Here is a 24,358-nt window from a genome sequence, read left to right on the forward strand (position 1 = left end):
AGGCTCTGATTGACATGTTTCCAGTAGTTTGTAACAGATACCTCTTACTTTATCATCTTATTTCTAAGTACTCCAAAGGAGAAGAAGCTCATCCTTAGTAAGCATTCAACCTTGTGAGTGGATGTGGTTTCTGATCCACTTTTGGCACAACTGTGGACAGGGTTGCAGTGCAGCTCTTCTTCCACCTTGCCCTGTATTGCAAGCAGTGTTGTATTGTAAAGCAGTGTTTAAGGAAGCTCATTAATCACTAATTAACTTTACTCCTTAAGCTTGCAGTATCATTTCCAGAGGAACCAAAGACTTGAAGTCACCTGGATTTCCAGGATTACTGATGGTTCAGTGTACTTGACAAAAAAACCCCAGTGTTTTGCAGTCTAAACATTGGGGTTGTACATTTTAAATATTTTGCAAGTCATGCCTCCCCACCTGTAACTTATTTCTGCTGTAATACATATTTAATATAAATACCCTACAGGTATATTACTCTTAAATTTTGACATTTGTTTTTCACTTTACTCTGGCTGTTTCTGTACTTATTCACATTGTCATCGTTATGAATGTCAGGCATCTGTAAAAAACCTCAAAAATTTATCGAGTGAATCACGTAAGAACAAGTACCAAAAAAAAGTAGAAAAGGAAAAAATACCACTAAATTAGAACAGGCTGGTATTGTCAGTATATCTGTGAAACTGTCAGGGAGAAAAGGCTGAGGCAAAGAAAGGAGAATTTACTGGCTGATGGTCTGTTGTGTGGGAAGCAAAGACCCTGTCATCTTTTTTCTATGATTCCAACCTAATAATGCCATGTATGAGGAGTCACATAAATGATTCATGCTGATTGACTCAGCCATGTATGAATCCCGTTGCCATTGTGACCACCAGAGCCATGACAGACAAAAAATATTCCCATGGGGTTTGCTAACCACTGACAACAGTAAATGACATCTGTCATGTTCCCCAGGTTTAGAAAGTTGGAAGCGTGCAACTCCACAGACAGATTTAAAAATAAATAAAAATGAGGCATTGTTGAATGGCTTGGAAGAAATAGAGTCAAAGTATGTGTTCATTGCTTTGTGGTCTGTAGTCTCTTAAAAATGCACTGTAAGTTACCAAGACCCTTCTGCTGGGTGGTATGTCAGCAGCATGATTGGAAATCTGTGCTACAAGGACAGAGCACTTGGATGCTTGTGCTCCAGAAGACAGGAGTATTTAGAATGGCTGTATTTAAACTATACATAACATTTTTGAAAAAATATGCTTGAAAGTATCAGAATTGCTTCACTGGAGTTCTGTTGCAATAAGATGAAAACATGTCTTCTGAAGTTAGTTTGTGGGGTTTTTTCTATCCTGATCTGCTTTACAATAACATACACACCCCCAAAAGTGTTTCTGTATTATCAAAACAAGAGGATTATCTTCAACCAGATCAACATTTTCTTGTGATAAACTTGTCAGAGCATTTCTACCTGCTGTTCAAAGCTGTCAGTTCTGGAACAGTCTCGTTGAAGTACTTTTACATCTTTCATAAATAAAAATTCATTAGTTCTTAGTCCTATGTTCCAGTTGCTTACACAGATATCCTTAGCTAACTTAAAGTTGGTATCATAACCCTACTGTAAATACAAACTTCTACACATGAGTAAATACCCAGATTAACCTTTTCCAGACACTACTTGTAGATTTTAAAGCAGCAGTGACATTCCAAAGCAGTTAAGCACATGCAGTGACTTGTTATTGGGTCTTTGTCACTGACTGTGTTGTTCTTTCTACCCTTGCTGAAATTAGATATTAACCTACTCCTCTCTCAGTGCCTCAGCACCACATCTTGCACCACCATTTGTGTGTCACAAATGTGAGCTTGGGGCAGCTGGGAAGCTCACAGCTCATGCCTCAGACTCTGGAGACGTTGGCAAGCACATATTTGGGAGTGAAAAGCTGTATTGTGTTTCTTGGCAAAGAAATTTCAATGCAGAGAATGTATTTCTTGTATTCTTAGATACACCTGCAAAGGCTCTGTGGGAACGAGTGTGTGTGCTGTTAAATGTGTGCCTGATTTCAGAGTTACACCTCCCTGCCTTCCAGAAATCACATCTAGCTATAACAAGAAGAGCTTACTCTGTGTGTGTTAGTGTGCTCAGGCAACCTGCTAGTTCAGTAGAAGGTTTCTCTTAAAAACCTTCCCAGACTCTGACTTTGGTCCAGTATTTAGATCCATTTCTCTTAACAGCCTTCCCAAACTCTGACTTATTGCAGCAAAACTACAGCAAAGTAGTTCTGATACTTTCAAACATATTTTTTCAAACATGTTATGTACAGTTAAATCCAAATTCTGACTTTGGTAGTCCTGTTGACCTCCCAGCATCAGGATCCTCCTTCTCCCAGTGCCTTGGAGACCTCCAGATACTCAGTTCCTTCCTTACTTCAGTGCTGGTGATGTGCACAAGCCTTCCTAAAACTGTTGACATCTTACAGGGTGGGCATTTTACCCCACACAGGCAAGAAGTGGACCAGATCTAGCTGAACCTATAAGAGGAATGTGCAGAAATTTACCCAAACTGGGCTTCAGCCTTCTAGGGTTAATATGTTTGTGAATGTTTTATGGTGTCTGTCAGAAAGGAAGGGCCAGGCATGATTCCTCCTTCTAAATGCTATATTTGAAAGACTGAATTAATAATTTCTCATGAAAAAAACAAAATTTCAAGCTATAATTTCTGCTGCTGATTTCTCCTTGAAGTGGAGCATTAGTTATGTATTTGAGAGTATGCCTTCTGCACACATGGTATTAGAGACTTAAGCTCTTTATTTACTGTATCTGGAAGCTTTGGTAAGCCAAGACTTCTACAGTATTTCACATTTTATTTTTCTGAGCCACAGCTTAGGATCAGGTGGCAGTTAAGTCACTTAAGGTTATTTAAATGCATCTAAAATGTTGCTTAATAATTCAGAACCAGTTTGCTCTGTTTAGAGTATTAAGATTTTTTAAATCCTTTTAATTAACTAATTTCAACGGCAGTTTAAATAAACAGAAACAAAAAATCTCCCTTGAAAGTGCATAAAATAAATTTAACTCAAATTGCATGTCAATTTAAATCAGATCTAATCAGGATTTCAGTGAATTTAGGGCCAGGCAATTCATAGTTTTGGGAGTATATGGGAATAGAATAATGATAAGATATTCCTCCAAACCTAAATGTGATTTTTCATTCCTGTGCTTTGGCAAGATTAATCCCCTTTGATGCTCAGTGTGGTGAAAATAATGCCACAGGATAGTAAGTTTAGCTGCAGCACTTGCTGTGGAGTCCTCTGAGCAGGGAATTGCCCTTTGATGTTCTCAGAAAGGTGATGTTGGAGCATGGTCCTTATATTGTTATGCCAGGCAGTTTGACAATTTTGTGTATGAGTTCTGGCAGCTGTTCTTTGTAAGGATTATTCTGAATTTCATCCTGTGCAAACTACTGCCTTCAGATAACTTGCTTTTAAACTCATTAGGGAGTGTTTAAACTCTAAATAGTTCATGACAGAGTTAAATGTCCAGGACCATCTTAGACTTTTAAAATTCCTCCCCCTAGTCATGATCTTGATAGAAAAATGGAAATAAGATGTTTTTGTGATAAAGGATTTGTGCAGTGTCACACCTACACTCTGTAGTATTTTTAGTAATTTCATGGAAACCAGGAAAGTAGCTTGAATATCTGTTTATAGCAGAGGAGCATTTCAGATGAATGAAATATTTTTTCTGATAGATTCAAAACATTTTGAGAATTTCCCATGATACCTGTAATTTTTCCAGTCGTTTCAGTTACTGATATTTATCTTTCCTGCTACACTAAGTGGTAGTCATCTCTTTTAATTCACATAATTTAAATTTTTTTGGTCAGTGATGTCATGTGCTTACTCTGATCTGGTTTACCCTAGGCCACAGCCACCTACAAAGGTAGATGTCCTTCCTCCTATCATTTACAGCTTTCCTTAAGTCAATACTGCCTGCCCTTGTCTTTCCTCTCCTTTCAAGATCTGTTGTTATTTTATTTATCCAAGCAGTTAGTTTTGGTGTAGTTAAGACACTGAGAAGCTGCCTAAGCAAATTGGCCATTCCAGACTGGCATATTCCCATGCCTCTTTTGAAGCCTGGTTTCTGACTCTTCTTCCTGATGACTTGTAACAGTGGAGGGATTGGAAAGATTAACCTCGAGTGCAAAAGGAAAGGACACTGAAGCATTTGTAGCTCCAAGATTTTCTTGCTTTTGCCAAGTTTGTTGCTCACAAAGAACAGTATCACAGTCTTTTGGTCAGCATCAAAAAAATGGAGTAGGTAACATTCTTGCTTTGGTGAATTTAGTGTAGCACCTGAGAGAATATTAAGTATATTTTGCTTCTTGAAACGTGATATTTACTTTTGTGGAAATATAATTTCCATATAGGTAGTAAAAAATTCTGTAAATATTGCAGAAAGATTTTTCACCATGTTTTCTTCCAAGACAGACAGACTTGATGTGTTTTTTTCAGACCCAGTGTCTTTACATAAGGAACTGATCCAAAGTGAAGGATCAAAGCCTTTCTTGTATCAAGTCGCTGAAAGGAGATCTCATCTCACAGATGTAAGAAAAGAAGTAGAATTGCATTCTGTAGATCAGTATAGCTTCTGATCTCTCACAGCAGCTCTGTTTGAGTACAGGGACTGTTTAACCAGTTCCAGGAAATAGGTGTGCATTTCAGATGAGCCCTTTTACTCAGGGCTCACTGGAGCCAGCCCACATTTGCCCAGCGCTCAATGCTCACTCGCCGTGAATCATCCTCATTAGTGAGCCCAGTGACTAATGCCAACCATGGCATTCATGTATTCCACCCAAGAGCCCTTCAGTGCACATCCCTCACACCCAAAGTGCTCTTTTATTCAGCACTGCCCCATTTTACAAAACATTGGTTGCAGGGGAGTTACGTTATTGTTCCCAGGAAGATGCCTTAGTTAAGCTGTAGAGCTTTGCTCTTGCATATAACCTTATCCAGAATGAACTGGGGCTGAGATATTTTGTACTTTTTCTCCAGAATTCATGTTTATATCCATTTTGTGGACTTTTTTGACCCAGCTAGGAAGAAAATGAAATGATAAAATACCAATAGAGAGCCTTTGTACTGGTATGATACTAAGACTGCTGTGTCTGGTTACCAGAAAATTTAATGATCTCCTGCTGTTTTAGTAATTGCATAAGTAATGCATCAGACTAAATCACCAAAGCAGTCCTAGGCACTCTCTTTATTCCATTTGCCTATCTACCAATCACAATGTTATACTGTAGATATCATTGTGATATCTGAACATCTTAATCCTTTGAACTGGTGATAAAAATCCTTTTGGATTGTTCTTTCATGCAATTATAATTAAGTGCACATGAATCCAATCCTGGGTCGTTCTTCTGTGAGTGGCTGTGTTCCCATCCATTCCCCTCTGGGATGTATGCAAAGCAAAGTTCTTACAGTTCCTTTGGAGCACTAAATGTATTTATGTTTTCCAGCTTCCAGAGGATGTGGCTGTTTGCTTCCTTTCAGCTCTTCATCGATCTAGAGTGAAAGCTGTAGTCCTTCTGGGGCTGTCATCTCTTTTCTGTGTAGCCAGTGCATTTAAAAAGAATTAAACACATGAATAATTGTTAGTTCACTAGAAGCACACAGGCAGCAGTGCCCACAAGTAATGGCCTGTTTTGTTCCCTGGCACAGCAGAAAGGATGCTTAATATACAAATGTTCTCATCTGTAAATGCCAATACTTAAACTTTCTCTGCTCAACAAGAAAAATGAAGGTAAACAGTGTGAGAGAGAGAGGGTAGTGGAGATCCTCTTCCTGCAGGTCCTTTGTCAGGAAAAGATAAGGTCTGGAGTTTTCTGTCAGCTTTTCTTTTTCTGAGAAACTGCACAGAGAATTCCTAAATAAATCAAATATTTCAAACCAGAAAGAAGGAAAGGAGGAAAGCAGAAAATCTGAGGAGAGCTTTACACCAGCTTGCTCTTCCTCAAAGCCTGAAGTCCTCCAGCCTTGCAGTTGTGGCCACTGTGGGACCATTAATGTCCAGGTCAGGACCTGCATGTGACTCCTCTGACTGACTCCAGCTCCATCTTCTTGCTCTCAAGGCAGCTTGTGTAATACTTGAGCACCATTAGCACCACAACAATAAAAGTCACATTGTTCAGAGGGGCTTTTCCTAATTGAAATACTTTTGTGTTTGCACTTCTGCCAGAATGAAAGAGCGGATGGGTTGTTGTTGAAAATGAGCTCTTTGAAAGGCAGAGGGAGATGCAGCCTTTTTATAGTGAATTTTTAAAGTAAGATTAGTTCTTGGAAAGAAATGTAAAACAAATGTTCAGTGATGTTGGTAACTGGATGTGTTTTGGCCATATTTGGGGCAAGTAGTGATCACTGAAAAAAATTTCTAGTCCTTGGCTAAAAAGAGGCACAGAACTGCCTCAGAGCTACCCAGGTGTATACAGCCCTTCCCAAGGCCTTTTGTTGGAAAGAAGATAAACTACAGTTATGTGTTTTTTTCCTTACTCACTATTAAAAAGCTATAGGATTAAGGTAAAAGTCTGGTATTTTTAAAAACATCATTAACATCTGGGCTTTATTTAGTTGTGACAAAAAAAGAGATTCAGTTCTGTGGGGTTGCTTAAGAGCCCTTTATTTTTAAGCTTTTGTTTTTTAAGATTTGTTGTTGTTGTTATTTTGCAAATATGAGGTATTTCTTCCAGCTGAAAAATTGGATTTTCATTTAGAACCTTTAAAAAGCACCAGATAGTCCAGGTGAAACTATACAAATATAGCAACAGTGAGTTTGGGCTTATCCTTGTTATTTGCCCCATGCTGTCATTACATTTAGTGTTTTAGAAAACAGGGGAGAACACAGTTGCTGTCTTAATTTACTGTCAAGTAAGTCAAGTAGTGCAAGAGAGGCTAATCAGCCTTCACTGATTAAAATCTATGCAGCATTTTTTTTTTAAAAAATAAATTATGTTAAGGCAATGAAAACTTAGACTCCGGGTCAAGGTTGGCTGCATCTGGGAGCACTGCACAGCTTTCCAAGGGAAAAATGGGAACCATGTTCCAAGCAGAGGATACAGCATCACAATTTTCTGGTTTATCAACAGCTTCTACTTTGCTTAGTAAATGTGTTTTTAAATATGCCTAATCTAAAATATGTTTTGAGAAAACCTCTTGAGAAAAATAAGAGTCAGTGTGATGTATTGGATTAAAGCTTTGGATTGAGGCTCCAAGTCTTTTACTATGACATATTTTTCCTTGTTTGTGACGGCTTTCTTCAATTCAGATGTAAATTATCTCCAAGTTTATTCAACTAAGCCCAATCTAATTGCATATATTTCTAGAAAGTAACTCTACTTTTGTTTGTTGCTCAAGTTGAGCGTATTATCTGTGTAACCCAGAGATATTTCAATAGGTAGAAAGGATTCACTGTATTTGTTTGTGTGTCACTCTGAAAATATAGTTTTTTAAACAGATCTGGTTCTTTACCAGGTGTGCCTTTAAGTAATTTCTATTGCATTTATACTTTAGGAGGATTAGAAAGGAGAGTAAAAGAACTCTTTGTCCGTTAGATTCATGAAATGTATTCATGCGTGTGTAAGTGGTATAGAGGCTGTGCTGCTCGGGAATCAGATCCTTGTCCTAGGGTGGAGAGAAAGGTGAAGGGTGTGATATTTACTGCTTGTGTAAGTGTCATAATGATTGTGTATTTGATTCTTTATTTTTAAATTACCTTCCTGGGCATGAAGCCATTTTTTTTGGTGTTTATCTTTTCCCCGCGGAGTTAGGGAGGGTAAGGAGCCACACCTTGTAAGTGGTAAAAGTACAGCTGCTCAGGATGTGAGTGTGTAATAGAACAGAGAGGTCAGCAAAGGTGAAGACAAAAATAACTCACATGTTATTCTAGAAGGAAAAAGACTTTACTATAAAATTGTATTAATATGTTGCTTAAGCTAGCATTAGTTTCATTTTTGGTTTATCTAAAAACCCAATTAATTTAGTCAGAATGAAGTGTAAGCAGCTGCTACATTCTTACAGGAGGAGTATAAGAGTTAAATCACTACTTTGTGTCTTGCAGAGTCATAAATAATTTGAATTTCTAAGTGGCACAGAAGTACTTCAGCTAGTTAGTGCTGAGTTGCAATAATCACCACAGAATTCACTTAAACAAATAGCTAAATGATAACCTGCCTGGCACCAAACCAACACTGGTTGTGTAACAAAGCTCTTTAAAAGATTAAGCCATAGCTCCAGTGCACCAAAACCTAAGGTCCCATAAAACTGAATCCATAGTTGGAAGAAAAGTTTTGTTATCAGCTTGAAGCTATTTCAGTGAAAGCAGCTCAGTGGCAAGATCTAATGTGGCAGAAATGAAGTCCTGTAGCACCTCTGGTCAAGTTGCTGGAAGGAGTGTTCCCTGAAGGGAGGGGAGTGTTCAGGTTTGCACAAAGTCATTTGCCTGAAGATAAAATCTCCAGGGGCACTCTCTGTGTTCAGGGCTTTGGGACAGCCCTGAATGCACCTGCATGGTATTGTACAGGCTTCTGGGAGCTTGAATGTCAGTAATTTTGCTGTCACTTGTGTTACACTCTCTGCTTCTGGACACTGAGTCCCTCCTCTGCCACCCTCCTCACCAGATAAGCTTGGAACACTTTACAGTCTCTTTTCAAGGGGTTTTAGTTCATATTCCATTATAATATAAAGTATTATAAACCCACAAAAGATTTGAAAAATACATTCAGCTGGTTTTATGGTGTGATACATGAGGTGACTCCTAGAGTGTGCTTATGGCTGGTAAAAAGTCAGGTATTGTAGGACTTGAAGATACAGATAAAAATATACCTGTAGCATTTGTAAGGCCTTTAACTGATGCTGAAGGTGAATTTTGCACCTTAATGAAGAAAGTGTTCATTCTGCCACAAAGGTGGAACAGATGGAATCACATTCAATATCTAAGCATACTTCAGTGGTTTTCTGTGCAATTGTTAACAACATAGAATAAATCTTCAACTAATAAAGGTGTAGGGCTTTGGGACAGTGTAACTTACATCATGTGCAGGGCTGTTTTGGAAAGAGCCTCATGCAATGGCATCAGAACTAAAGGGTGTCAGCTCTGTGGGCTCCAGAATTTATACTAATGGTAATGAAACACAGATAAAACATATACTAATGGTAAAGGCACACAGATACACATCTAAAGGCATTCAAAATTTTCATTTTTAAATAATGCACATAAATATTAGTGATGAGATTCAGCAGAACACTGCATTGAACACACCTTTGCAGGCTACAGCTCTTTCCTTTGATCTCTGTTATAGATCATTCTTTGGTTTCTAATTCTGATTTAAAATATTCTGAGTTGGAATGCATCTTTGGTCTTATACTTCATATATTTACAAGAGAAACCATTTCTTTTGCTAGGAGGTGTGTTCACTAATAAGGCTTCTATTCTTCGTAGTAAACAACATATTTACAAGCCACAAATAACAAAGTAGAAGCTGCAGAAGGGTTGTGGTGTGATAATTAAGTACAATGGCGACCCATATGAACAGAAAATGCCAAGGAGCTAAAACAAAGCAACAACAGCTTTGTTTGTTGACAGATGTAGGAGCCATATTGTTAGTTAATTGGGTAATGGTGTAAACATTTGCAAACTCTGCTGTCCCTCAGTGAATTAAGCAGCACACTGAAATTATGGTGAAAAGCTGCACAGTCCTTGTGCTGCAGGTACTCCAGAAGGCTCCTAGGACCCTTCTCACTGAGGAAGGAACATCCTGTGTTGTTGTTATTTAAGACACTTGAAGTTTGCAAACCTTAGCCTAGGACATGTATCTTGAATTATGCTGAAGTGAATAACAAGTTTCCATATGCTCACAGCCTGGAAGGTTGTGTTCAGTGCCCAGGCATACTCTGGAGATTTTTTTCTCCAAGTGCAAAAGAGACATGTTGTGACTTTCCTGCCTTTTCTTGCAAAACAAAAAAAAAGAAATAAAAAACCCCAACAAAATGGTTGCAGGATTTGGAAATAGAGATGCCTAAATTAATATGGGCTTGTACTGAAAGGAAGGAAAATTGCTTCTCTCAGGTGCCCAATGCCTCAGAAGCTGTGAATTGCACAGACCCCTCTTTACCTCACTCCCTGCTCAGTGACAGACTGTAGCAGAATACCAAAACATTAAAAAATGCTACAAGATACTTAATTAGCATACTTCTGTAATCACAAACTTAAATGCACTACTTTGGCTGTTTTTTACATAACAGGTTTGCTTTCGTAGATAATAACCTTTCAATAATTCAGGCAGCATCTGTGCAGGAATGCATAATTGGACTGTAGATAATAGGAATCTAAAATTGACTCTGGTTTTTGTAAATTATTTTTCTCTTCAGACATTTAGCAGTAGCTCAGCACGGTACATGAAGTTTAAGAAAATATGTTTTATTCCTTTGGGAATAAAAATAATTCATCCCTTTGGTTTTTGGGTTTGGTTTGGTTTTTAATTATTTCATTTAAAAAAAAAATCTGCTGCAGTCAGATAAAATTACACTGATTTTGATGGTCTTAGGAAGTGATAAGCCTTGAATGTTTGTTTAAATAGTAATTTTTCCCTAATTATTCAATAAGACAATAGAAATGCAAATATATTTCAAGTTTGCCTGATTTAGTTGGGGGGAGAGAATGAAAAGTTACCTATAATAAGTAAACAAATAACAAATGTTACCTATTTGTTAATAGGTAATAGGATTAGTAAATTAGGCTTTTAAGAATATTACACTGACATTTCTTACTAATTCATAGCATTTCTTGTGCTGGACCTTTAATGTTTTCTCAAAACATTTTCAGAAGGCAGTGACATGTTGTGATCATAGATGAAACAAATTTTACTTTGGAAAAAATGCTTATTCCATGTATCTGCATTTATACCTATGGCATAAGACTAATAATCTATTATTCACAAACAGACTTCTGATAACTGGTGTGCTCACACAGCAAAATAAACCAAAACAGAATTACCAGGGAAAATAAGTTTAAAAATAGAAGGGAAGTATTTCAGAAAATGGTTCATCTTTCTACATGAAGCTTTGCAGTATTCTGAAGGATGTCACAGCATTGGATTGTAAACTTGAATGTCAGGACACTGGGACAGTTGTTGTCATTGATTTGTCTGTATAAGTAAATGTATTGTGTAATAACCAGACAGTTAAACAGTTTTATCCCAGCCTGGGATGATTGAGGTGTCTGGAAAGCATTGATTGAAGAGAGTGAAAGCTGGGTGTTCCACCACATGACTTGGAGCAAGAAAGGGAGAAGGAGAATAAAGTTTCCCTTTTTAATGGAGAGATCCTGTTGGGTTGGCTATGCTGCTTGCACCATCAGTTTGACTGAAATTTTGGGATGATTATCTAGAAGTGAGGTTTTATTTCTCATCCTAACTCATATGCTCTAGTAAACCTTCCAAAAGTTCTTAACTTTGACAAAAACAGATTAGTGCAAAAGTTTATGGTGGAGAGCCAGACCTTCTTGGAATGAATGTCAGGGATTCTGGTTTTTTATTATTCTGTTCATTCTTATTACAAAAGAATACTTGTAACAACAACAGAAAACACAATATATATTTCTTAATCTGCATCCTGGAAAATAATTCTCACTGCTTCAGTTGTCACTGATGGAGGGACTCAAAAATCTTCCCAGTAAAAGTCTGCACCGTGAAGATAAACAATCCAAAAGTCTACTTACACATATCTTTGTGTTCATGTATTTACAGGTGACCCAGCTGGATCCAAATAAATCATTACTGGAGGTAAAACTGTATCCTCAAGAAACCCTTTTCCTAGAGGCAAAAGAATAGATCAAACAAGATTGTAGGACTAATCATCCTTTGATAAGCCAGAGGCACAGCATCGAGAGGAAGACTTCTCTGAGCACCACCTTGTACTGACATCCAGCTCAATTCCATGTCACCAGTTTGCCTCTTGCAAGAATCCTGAAAAATTGAAAAAACAAACATAGCTACTTAAAGTTTCACATACATGAGTATATGTTTCCAACCTCATTTAAATGAGCAGAGGATAAAGTTCTGCTATGAACACTGAACATTATGATTCTGTTGCTCACTTATCATCCAGCTTTTGTTATAATTAATGCACTGTTAAAATGTGAGTGATTGTTAAGTAGAATTTTTACTCCTCAAATGCCCCTTTTTCACCAAGAAATCTTGGACATTTCTGCCTGTACTTTTGACACTAGAATGCTGTATATTTGATATCTCACTGAGCCAGTGCTCTCATATATATGCATTTTATTTCTGTGTTTGAATTTCTACTTTGTCAACTAATTTAAAAAGGCAGAAAAAAAAAATTAATGGGACATTCTCAGCCATGGCAACTTAACAGTATTATAGTAGAAAGCATATAATTTTTGTTAGTACTTTCTGACTTCTTTGATAAGATGTAAGGTTTTGTTTGGAGAATATAGTTTGACATATATGCGAGATATTTATTTACTGGTTCTGCTTTGGGTCTCAGTTCCAATTCAGTTTAGGAAGTATTTTCCATTACATTGCAGTGTGAAACTGCTTATTGCATGATGTGAATATTTAAATAACATTAGACATGGCCAGTACCAGAAACCTGGTATCTTGCCAACACTTCAGGAATCAGCTGATATTGAATATCAGCTGTTAAAAACCTTTCAAATACCAGATACAACAGTTCTTTATTTCTCCTTGTGAAAGAAAGGGCAGTTCCCATTCTAGCAGTTTTTCTTCATTCTGGCACTTGCTTGTCTCCTATTACTCTGCTGGTTTAAAGCACCTTGTTTGGTTCATCAAACAATGGGTATTTTAAGGGGTGGTGTAGTAAGAAATCTGCCTTATTGTTGCACACTTTGGACATATTAACAATACATTATTGATCCCATCTCAAATTAAAGAAATCGTAGTTCTCTTGTCTGAAATGGATGCACCAGCTCCCTGCTACCTGCCATGGAAAAATCTGGTACTCTAAATTTCTCAACCATAGAATGAGCATACTGAGGCTAAGACCATAGCGTGCAGTTGATGCCAAACCTGCATCAAAACTGGTTTGTTTGGGGGTTTTTCTTCTCTCTCTCTTTTTTTTTTAAATTTATTTTTATTTTTATTTTCCCTTCCTTTTTTTCCCCCCTTTTTTTGTTTTTGTTTTATCTTGGGGCTTGCAGGACAGTGCACAGTAGCACTACAGGATCATCATCTGCTAAACTAATTTTTTTTTTTTTTTTCATTTAAAGCCTGGCACATTGTTTTCCATCTATGTTTATACGTAATTCATAGTGTTTATTGTAGCTGAATGAGTTCTGATTTGAAAATTTTATACTAAGCTCAAACCAGTTGCACACATCTTTTAGTCTTTCTTTTTCTCTTTGGAAGGATGGTGATATAAAATTAAATGTATGCCTATTATTAAGATGTTAGTGATGCTGATATATTGTTACCTTTACCAAAAATGCGAATTTCTGAGCAGGCAAAGCCTTATTCTACCTTTTATAATTCTGTAATTAGTGAGTGCTACACCAGACACTTTTAGAAGTGAAGTATCTATGACAAACAAAAGGTTTAGAAGTGTAAGCAAATCCTAATAATTTGCAGTTCACAAATAAAAGAACTCCTAGCCAATAGAATGATAAATGTATGTGTAATGGAAGGCTGAATGCAGACGCTTCATTCTGAACTTTCGTTTTCTTACAAAACAAAAAATTCCACTGCGTTTATTAAATAAGAAATTAACATGGGTTGCAAATTGGGGTGATGCTGTTTCTACGAACAATCACAGTAAACATACAGCAGGATTTTAAAGTGATGCATTTCTTTATTTTCCTTCTAAGCTGGCTGTAGAGGAAAGGAGTTGCTGAAATAGTGCTACACCAAGCAAAGCGACCTTTCAGCTAACTTGTTTATATTAATCTGTTCTGTTTAACTTCTGTTTGATCTCATCAGGCTGTTTTCTCTCACTCAACTTGATTTCTGTATTTTGACTATATATTCTTTACTTTGATACTAGTTTTATAAAGTTATTAAATGTGGCTTGAATATTTGTTGAACTTGTTGAAGTCAGTGCTCCCAGGGTTGTTTGGTTTTGGTTTTTTTTTCTTCTAAACTCCATTATTTTTTTCCCTCATTTTGTTCATATTGCAAAATACACTGTCATTATCAAAATGTTCTAGTGATAATTAACTGGAAGTGTTCAAAGTGGTGGCATTACTTCCCTCTGATATAAAGATTTGGAGATCAGTATACAGGGATCATTCTGCCACAACGTAAACAAGTGTATCGCTCTTTAAATAAAACGTTCATGATTTTGGTCCTTAAATACTTTGGGCCTGATTTCAAGAAGCAACCATGTCGAGTCACCTTTCTGAATCACACCATCAGCATAAACCAATCCCTGTGTAGAAATATTAATATTCTATGCCATCATTTTCTGCTCTCCTGGTATTCCCTTCACATGCTCTGCTGGCATGGATAATCCTCTAGTCATTCGAATTTTGTAATTCAGAATTACCCTAGAACTGTAACACCATTGCTACAGAGCACATCCCTGATTCCTTTTTATCTTCAGGTTCTTCACATTAATGGATTACCATTAAGGTGATTAATGCATTAGTTTTAAGTCTTAGGGAATTAGTGTTGCTGAAAGGAATCCCGTGCAATGCATCAGCTTCCGTGGCTCGTGGGGTGAGGGTGGGGCACCCTCTGGTTTTGGGAGAAACTTGCTGCCTGTTGACAGTGGTGTTTGAAATCATTACTAGAGACCGTGCAGAACACGGTGTTTGCTCTGTACTCTCTGTGTGTGCACCCTTCAGCTCAGTGGGAGTGCTGAGGATGTTTCTAATGGAGCTGTTTGGGGAGTTTGTCTGTCCTTTTTAATGTAGCAGAAGAGGACTTTGGCTTTCATGAACTGTACCTACTCAGCGACATTAGAAACTTAAAATAAATTTTCAATTGCAGCAGTATTTCTACTAAACAGTTACATCATTTCACTCTTCCTTATGTAGGAAAAAATCAAGTCCCAATATCCCAGAGTCACAGGACTGAAGTGCTTCACTATGCAGGCCTTGTGTCCAGGCTCCCTAAACAATGCATGAGAACATTTCAGTGCCTTAGAACAGCTTCCACAGCAAGCACAAAGCACATCAGTGGGTGTCTCTACACGAGGAGAGTCACTGCCAGGCAGAACCAGAACCTGCTTGGAGCACTCAGTCAGGAATGCTGAGGATGGAGGTGTCTTGTGTGTGCCATTCCTGCCTGGGGCAAAGGCAGAGGGGAACCTCTGCTCCCCTGCACTCAGGCTGGGCACCAAGGGAGGCACCAAGACCTTCCACCATTTGACAAAGCAGAGGATACATTTTTATTTGAAAACAGTGATGGTGGCCTCCTCCAGAGGAGTTTTCACTGATTTTAATTCACACTTTGGTTTTTCCAATATTGTGAGGGCCTGAGTAGGGACAAGTTCCTGTGCTGGACATTCCCTAGTCTGCTTCAACACCACCATAGCACTGCACCTTTTAATGTGTGTGCTGCCCACTAGCAAAGCTTGACTGCCAAAATACAGAATTCCTTTAAGGTCCTTGAGAAGGAGGGTGAAAATCAGTCTTTAAGCTGTGTGCTTGCCTGGGCTGAGACAACCCAGCCCTTGACAGTGGATGTTCATTGCAACCATTGGTCTTTTTGAACAAAAGAGCTGAGAGTGGAAACTGGATGTTGATTCTGCACCTGAGTTTAGTTTTATTACTCTGGTTGTGTAAAAGAGAAGGCAACTGCAGTAGCCTTAATTTTTTTTTTTTTCTGGATGGGTCATGAAAGAAAGCAGAAATTACTGTACACTGTACACAGCATGAGACATTGCTCTCTACCTGAAACTTTTCCCCACAGATGACAAAGGTGGAGAAATACCAAGTTTAGCACTAAGTGTGTCAGGATCCAGGGTGTTTTATACTCAATATAGTCTGATATAGATGTACACTTCTGCAAGCAGAGCCATCTCTGCCCCCACCTTGCACTGGAACCAGGCAAACTAATTAACAAGAGACCATTCTTTTTCCTGGAGCAGTTTTGAGGCTGATGCAGCTCACTGGTGGGAATCAGTGAGGATGAGAGGAAGAGGAAGGCAAGGCTGCTCCCCCTGACAGCATTGCTGATTTATATAGGATGAAATTGGTCAGGCTCCTTGAAATATTTTTTAAATATCTTATTACTACCTTTGTATTTTACATCCTTTTGTTTTTAGGGTTTTTTTAAATTATTATTTCAAGCAAATTTAATCCTATAAAGGTTTGGCTGTCTAAAATTTCCTTAAATCTTGTCAAAGTCAGCATCCCAGAATTCAGGAAATGAGAAGGCAGATGAAAGATCCCCTGAGTCTATGCAGTGAAGGCAAGGCTCCAGATCCAACTCTTGGGAGTCACTCCAGACCCTAAAAGTTTCAAAGGGTTTTAATGTCTCATTAGATAACAGGGAATCCACTCCTTAGCCAGGGCTTTCCTCTGTGGATTCTTTTGTGTAATAAAGACTGAAGTCACACTGCAGCCCTAATATAATTCAATTAAAATGTCACTCAACTGCTGGTTAGAGGAGGAGGTTTCATTAGTTCCTGTGATTACAGAGCTGCTGGTTAACAGAATTGTTATTTTGTACTTAGTACCAGTGAGTTTCTTTTGCTGTTTCCCAGCTCCATGTTGTGACAGTGTTCCCCAGGATTCCACAGCTCATTGCTGTTCCCTTTCCATCCACTCAGCTTGAGTGGGTTTGTTTTATTTATTGATAGCAACAGCTCACCACTGATCCCTTCCTCCAGGTACTGGTGTCTGAGTACCTTGAATGACACAGGTTCCCTCACAGGTTCTTGGGGACATGGCTGGAATCCTCTCACTGTGAAAATTTGTTGAATTCTGCTTCCAGCCATCAAATCTCAGATAATGTTACTTTTTTTTTTTAAACTCAAGAAAATATTTTTCCACTGTAGTAAACACCACTACAAATAACTAGCTTAGTTATTTCTATTTTTAATAAAAGGAGTCTTTTACACTATAAAAAAATCTTTGGCAGGTTTCCTGTTTCTGATATTTTTAATAATCCTTTACATCTTTGGTAGTTGTTCCTTGCAATCTGTCAGTTGTTTAATTCAGGATTTCTGTCTTCCAAAAGTTAAATTTCCATGGATTTTCTGATTTTCTTTTTAGTTTCCTACTTTGAGTCTCTCTTCCTATTACATCCTTGAATGTGCTGGTTCACATGACCCAGCTGCTTCTTGTGGGCATTCTGCAGTCTTTTTAAGTCAGCTACCTGTGTACTCTGAGGATCTAAGATCGTGTCTTCAAAAAGTTTTGGTTACAATCTTAGTCTTTTACCTGTGACTTTCACTTCTGTTATCTTCTTTTTTATGCAGTTTTCTTTGGAAAAGGTAGTGCTAGTTGGGTGATTTTAAAGAATTATTATCATTTCGTAAAGTAGTGAATATAAGTATGTTTTCATTCACCTAAAAATGTCGTTTCTATAATTTTATTTGCCTCTATGCTTTATTTAATCTACTGTCACAGTCCCCATTAGCATGAGTTCCTATCACTGATAAGTATTTTATACCTTGTAATTATGGCATCCTACTCATGATTTTGCCTTTTCTAAATTTACAGGTAGACCTCATTTGTTGTAATTTGAAAACCCCCGTTCTGTTGCAGCCATTTTAGGAACTTAAAAATTATTCTGATGTGTACTTTAGGAATATTTTACATTTTGTGTAGGCCTGTTTGCCTGTTTATGTGTCCTAATTAATTAAGACTGATTGTGTAAGGGAAAGCATTTCCAAACTGGTGGCAATGGAGAAGGAGTTTTTTTAATGACAGCTATAAACTCGCTGATGCAGAAGAACAAAATAATTTATAATCTTGTGAATGTACTGAAGAAAAAAGGGGGGAGATATATTTTAGAACGTGCGATTCACAGAGAACACTTCGTTGCTGAAATACACTTCTTCAAGGTTTAGACGAAGGTGAGTCAGACATGGTGTGGCTGTTGCAGCATCGTCTAACGTGGGAAAACCAAACCAAATAAACAAACAAAACCAGCAAAAAAGCGATCCCCGCCTTGATGCGGGTCCTTCGCACCTCGCGGCCGCCGGTCCCCGGGAGATCCTGTCGTGGCCGAGCGGGATGGGGCGAAGGCACCTCCCGGGCTGGTCCCGGCACCGGCCGGACCGCAGCCGCCCTTCGGCCTCTCCCGGGCGGGGCGGAGCCGTCGGGGCGGAATTCCCGGGGCACCGGAGCGCTGCGGCCGCCGCCGGGCGCGGAGCCTCCCCCGCGGGTCTCCCTTCCTTCCCTCCGCACCCGGCCCTACCAGCACCTCCACCAACAATTATTTTTAAATTGTTTTAAAAGAATTCAAGCGAAGTCAAAAGAGGGAAGCGCTCGGTGCCGCGCCTTCCCCCGCGGGCGGGGCCGCTCAGCCCGGCGCTGGGAAAAATTGGGCATTCCCGGGGGAAAAAACCCAACAACCCTCGAACAGCCAAGCAACCAAACCCATGGAGCCACAGGCTCGGGCATCGCCCCAGCGCTGCCCGCTCCCGCTGCCCCCTCCCTCCCGAGGGCACCGGCCGGGGCTGGAGGGTGCCGTGGGAGATTGCGGATGGTCTATCAATAACTTGAAAGGAGTCTGTGTTTGTGTAAGAGTCCCTTAAAATACCGCGTGTCAACTGGAAAAAGATAACAAGAATCATTTTTTGCCCCAAGTGCGTGTGGTTTTGGATGACGCTGTCGCCCGCCCCTCCTCAAACCCCCTCGATGTGTCTCTAACGAAGAGACTGTGTTTATCTATCGCGTTCCGTCAGGATTGTTCAGGATTGTTGTGCTGCTGAGCTCCTGGGGCAATGGACATTGAAGGGGGGAATCCTCTGGCAAATCCGACCGGGGCTGTCATGATCATGAATAAAAATAAAAGGATTAATCTTCTCCTTTCGGCTAATGAAAAAATTTAGCCTCCAAAGTATGGAAGCGCCGGGATGCGGCCGGGCAGATGCGGGAGCGGCGCGGGGGGGGCGGTCCCGCACCTTGGGGTGTCCGTGCCGCTGCCACGGGCGGGGGCATTTCCCCGCCGCCCCCTCTCCGGACCGGTCGCCGGGCCCCAGCAGGCAGGAGGGAGCTCCAGGGTTTTTAATTACACTCCTTCCCTTTGCTCCCTTCATTTTTCTGCACCCTTTGCAGTGAGACACACTTGGAATTAGAGTGGTTGTGACATTTTAGTGGCAGCTTATTGTGCGGAACACTTAAAGTTTAAAAAACAAGCCCCATAGAAGTTGAGGGGCTTAAAGCAGCCCCCTTTGTGGGGCAAGACATAGAGTTTTGATTCTGGACAATGGTGTTTCTCAAATTTCTTCCAAAAACCTGCACCCCATCTGTGATCTCAATGAAATCGCTTTTCTCTCTCCCTTCAATTCATTTGGCAAAGGCGAAGCAGATGCATGGGACGGGGTCTGAATTTTAATTATTAGGTTTTACCTGAAACAAAACAGCAAATCCTTTTTACCATGTGTTTGAAGTTAGGAGACGGGTAGGGGAATATAAAATATAATTAAAAAGCCCTCGGATCGTTAGGGAGCTGACAAGAGCCTTTTTAATGAACCTCTCGGAGCGCCCTACGGTAAATTAGCAGAGCGGGGCTTTCCCGTGTCATTCTGGCTCCGGGCTGCTGCCCCCGCGGTACCTGCGTGCTCCCAGCGGTGCCAGCGCGTGTCCCCGCGGCTGCCGGGAGGCCGCGGCACACGCGCGTGTCCCCGCGGGGCCGCGGCCATCCCCGCGGAGCCTCCGCTGCCGCGCACCGCCCGCCTGCGCGGGGCTGCGGCACCGCTCGGGCCCAGCCGCCCCCGGCCCGCGGCCGCTCCGCGACCCGCCGAGGTTCGCAGCGCTGCCGGGACGGGCCCCCCCGCCCTCCCCGCTTCCCGCGCATTAACTCAGAGCGCATTTAACCATCAATAAGGTGCGGGGGGGGGAAATTGTCTGTCACTTTAATCCATGCCCGAGGGGCTGGGAAATAAAAAGGGACAGGGAGAAGGAGGGAGGGAGAAAAAAGCAAAGGTCTTAAAGAGCCCCAAATCCGCAGGCGAGCGGTGGGAATGCGGAGCCGGGCTCGGTTCCCTGGCCCTCCGTGGGCAGCGAGCCCCGAGCAGGCAGCGCTGGCTGCGGAGGTGGATCCCGCCTGCTTTGGGAGAGGAGTCGATCTCGTGCCGCGCTCCCCCGGCCGGAAAGGGGAACTCCTGCCCGCGCCCTCCTCCGCTGTGCGTCCGCTCAGCTCGCGGGTGGAAGAAGGGGAGAGCAGACCTGGGGGCCGCCATGGGTACCCCTACGCCCCCGTGCCCCCGCAGAGCGCTGTCCCCTGCAGGGACGCGTGGCTTTCCTCCTCCACAGGCGGAGGATGCTCCCCCGCCCGCCCCGCTGAAGCGATTAAGATTTCCTTCCCCCCACTTGGGAAACCCCAGCCCGAACCTCAGCCAAACCCGAGGGACATCAGCCAGCGCCGAAAGCCCCGGGGACGGACCACGGATCTTTAATTTTTAGCTCCAGCACACGGGGGAGGAGGGGTGAAGGATAGATTTTTGCGTGTGTGTGTGAGCTTTTTTTCCTCTTTCTGTGTGTCGGTGTGCGTGTGTGTGGATGGGCACAAGCTCTCAGAGAAAAGAAATTTTAGAGTAACAACTAAAGGCTTTCTCGTGTAGTTATTTTAAGGGCTTTGTTCAGTGCCTGAAGGGGGATGCGCCCATTTGTTCGGGAGGGGATTCATCACATGCCCCTTTCATGTGAACCAGAGGTTAACAACCTAATGAGCACTTGGTGAAGAGATGAAGCGTGTAAAGAGCCCGATTTTCCCAAATCCTGGTCTGCTGTCTTGGGGATGTGCTACTCTAACCTCTGCTGGGCTAATAGTCTCCGCACTTCCAGCGGGGAGGCCCCGGGAAGCCCCCGGGTCCAGCGGCGCTCAGGCGGGGCAGCAGCAGCGAGGCGGCTCGGTCGCGATGCCCCGCCGGGGAGCCGGGGGGGCTCGGCCCCACCGCTACATATGTTGGGTCAAGTCTCCCCATTGTGAGCGTGTAAAAAGGTGTAAAAACTCAATCATCTGTAGCTTTTTTAAAGGGAGGGCTTACCCTGGATTTGTTGCATAATGGATTGTTAAAAAAGTAGAGGGTTGAATTAAAACTGTTCCTTAGTCACTTTTAATTAGACCACTCTATTTAATTAGCAAAGTTGAAACATGCAATTAAAATTAGCTCAGTTTAGCACATATTAAAGGAAATGGGGGACGCGGCTCCGGCTCATATTAAAGCGAGTCGGAGGAGAAATGGCGGAGAAGTCTGAGAGTAGGCGAAATGACTCTGTGGAGGTAATTCAGCCGGCGGCCATCTGTCAGAGGACCCGCCGTGCCCCTTCATCGCCATGGGCCCCGGTCCCGGTGTCCCTCCAATGACCGTCCCCGCACGGCCGGTGCCGCGGGATGGATGGTGCGAAGCCCTTCGAGGGCAGCGTGTCTGTGCCTTTAGGATGTGCCCTTCCCCAAAAGCCGGGGCTGGGTACCTGCGCCGGCCCCGGCGGATCCCCGAGGGGTCAGGCAGCCCCGGCCCCGCCGCCCGCCCCGGTGTGTGTTCCCCCCGGGCGACCGCCGGGCTGCGGGAGGAGAGGAGCCCACGCAGGAGTCCGCGGAGCCCCGAATTTCCCTTTTTTTCTTCCACAAATCTTTCCCCCTTGTCGCTTTTTCCTCCCCCACTGGGAGCCGGGAAATCGAGTTAATAATGTTTCAAATACTTGAGAATTCCGGGCTAACAGGAGTTCCGTCTCCCTTTCCTCGCTCCGGATCTGGAGAGGTTGCGTGGACCAGGAGGAATGTGCCTTTTTCCTGAAGGGGGGGGTAGTGGTGGTGGTAATTTTCATTCTTGTAATATTGGTTTGGGGATAATTACTTTTAATGTCAAAAAGATTTAGTTTAATATCATCTCTATTAGGCGGCTGGGCGGATAATTAAAAGTGAAGATGATAGCAGCAGGGAAACAGATGGCATTTGCTTACTTTGATTCAGTAGGTAAATAATGAAAAAGTCAATGGCAAACCCCCTAGAACAATTGAAACCTTAAAGAGCACTAACATTAGCAGGCACTTACAAACTGTCTTCCGCTAAGAACGAGATGAAAATACACTAATCAAGAACTATATTTCTCTGGGATGCTTCCGAGGGCTGCGCTGCCTGCGGGCGTGCGTGTCCCTTCCCCCGCATGGCAGCCAATAGCCGGGCGCTTTTTAATTAAGATTTTACTACTGCAACTGGGGGAAGCTGCAGCAGCACCGTTGCTGCAGCCCTCTCGAACTTGGGCACCGGAGCAGCCGCACACGAGAAGCCTTTAGGTGAATCAAGGGGAGTGAGGAGAGAAAGAAACACCGTAGAAATCGGGGCTTCTTCAGAATAAATATATGAAATTAGCATTTAATGTCGTGTTTTAGCGAGCTGACCCAGCCGTGAGCCCTGGGCCGTGTTGCGTTTCTGGATGCTGCCAGAGTCAAAGGCACGGCGGGGATAACTGAGCAGCAGCCGGGGCACCGCGCAACGAAACGCGGCGTCTCTGGTCATCCCTGTAAAGAAGTAGTATCGACTTTTACCCATCTGGAGGGCGCGGGTTGCCCTGACCACGGTGGGGATCCCTCTAGCACCCTTTAGCTCCGGTGGCCCCCGGGGTCGGCGGCTTTCCGCGCCCGGCCAGGGCAGGGCACCTGCCCCGCTCCCCGGAGCCGGCCCGGGCGCCCGGTGCCGGCCCGGCTGCTCCTGCGGGGAGGAGGAGAGGAGCTGGGTCCAAGCCTGAGTTCCTCTCGTGGTTTGACGCTGGGAGTTGCTCCCAGAGCCAAGCTGGGAGCGAGACCAGTCTCAGGGGCTTTAAAGTCGCATTTCACCGGGTTTGGAGAAATGAATTTCTCTTTCTATGTCCCGCCCGGGCAGCGGGAGCGCGGCTGCTCTGTGCGTACCTAAAACAAACATCCCTCCCCCAGAAAGACACGGGAGCGGGGATGTACAAGAAGATTTTATTGTGCCTCGTCAAACAAAAATGAATTGCAGTAGGAGAGAAGGGAGGAAGAAGGGAGGGGTGGGGGGAATGCAACATCCACCTCCCCGCTGCCTCCCGTCCGTATTCACACACACACTGGGCTCTGGCAGGCCGGGACAGAGCTGGAGAGAGCCCCGAGCCCACGGCAAGTCCTGGCCGCGCCTCTGCTGCTCCGGGCGAACTCCCAGCTCAGGGGTGGTTGGTTTGGATAAATTTGTGAAATGTGCGCACTGTCTGGGTCCACAGCGAAAGTTTTCAATGGAAAATACGGACAGGGGAGAAATTATAATTATTATTTTTGTTAGTAAAATGTTAAATAGGTGAGAAGTGTGATTCCAGGCTCTCATTTTCTAAACGCACCTCGTAAAAGAAGAGCAACACAGGAATAGTTGGGTCTCGGTTGGAAGCGTCCCCTCCAGCCACTTTCCTCCTGGAGAGCGGAAAGGCAGAGTCTCCCTGAGCCCGGAGCAGGGTGCTGAGTCCCAGAAGAGGCCCCGGCTCCGGGTCAGGAGCGACCCCGGCAAAGAGCGGCTCTTCCCGGGTGCGGCGGCTTCGGCTCCTGCCCCCTCCGCCTCCGGGCGCCGGCCGGGGCTGCTGCCGGCCCTGGGGGCAGCCGAAGACGAGCGGGGCGTGGGAAACCGTCAGGCACCCCTGAAACCGGGGGAGATTTGGACAAATGTCCTCAGAACTTGCTGAATCCTGGAGTTGCGTTACGTATTCGTGCAATTTAAAAATTTTTATTGAATAAACCCCTTTTATTACGCTGTCGGATTGACAGTGAGTGTAACATTTAAAACCAGCACATGGCTAAGTGTTTTGGACGAGGGGGTGTCCTCTGCTGGCTTTGGGCGAGCAGCAGAAACAGGCGCTGGGCGTTTACGTGCCCAGCTCCGGGACACCGCACCCCACTCTGCGTGTCACAGTGAGCGGGGCCGTGAGGCAAGAGCCCAGGAAACAGCCTGGGGACAGAGATGCTGCAGCTTGTGTGCTCCAACTTCAACACCGCTGTTTGCAATGTTACTGAAAGCCTGAGGCTCCGAACAGAAACGACCGCGTTTCACTGTCTGATTACTGACCCACTCTTGGGTTGGTTTTTTTTACGGTTGTTGTTCTTGTTTGTTTTGTTGTTTTTTTTTTTTTTTTTTTTTTTTTTTCCCACGGTTGTTTCCAAAATAGATAGTTTTAAACGGCCATAAACGGGAAGGATAACCCAGCCCTTTAATTGAAGT

General features: G+C 42.7%; 1 protein-coding gene across 1 annotated transcript in view; it reads left to right on the forward strand.

Moving 5' to 3' along the window:
* Positions 1 to 18,042, forward strand: part of FAF1 (Fas associated factor 1) — a 154,617-nt gene extending 136,575 nt beyond the window's left edge. The window contains exon 19 of the mRNA XM_009088711.4: positions 11,792 to 18,042. Within this exon, the coding sequence (XP_009086959.1) occupies positions 11,792 to 11,875 (84 nt within the window). The 3' untranslated portion in view covers positions 11,876 to 18,042. The remainder of the gene's footprint in view (positions 1 to 11,791) is intronic.
* Positions 18,043 to 24,358: the final 6,316 nt, after the last annotated feature.

The sequence above is a fragment of the Serinus canaria genome, chromosome 8 (genome assembly GCF_022539315.1).
Source record: "Serinus canaria isolate serCan28SL12 chromosome 8, serCan2020, whole genome shotgun sequence".
Classification (NCBI taxonomy): Eukaryota; Metazoa; Chordata; class Aves; order Passeriformes; family Fringillidae; genus Serinus; species Serinus canaria.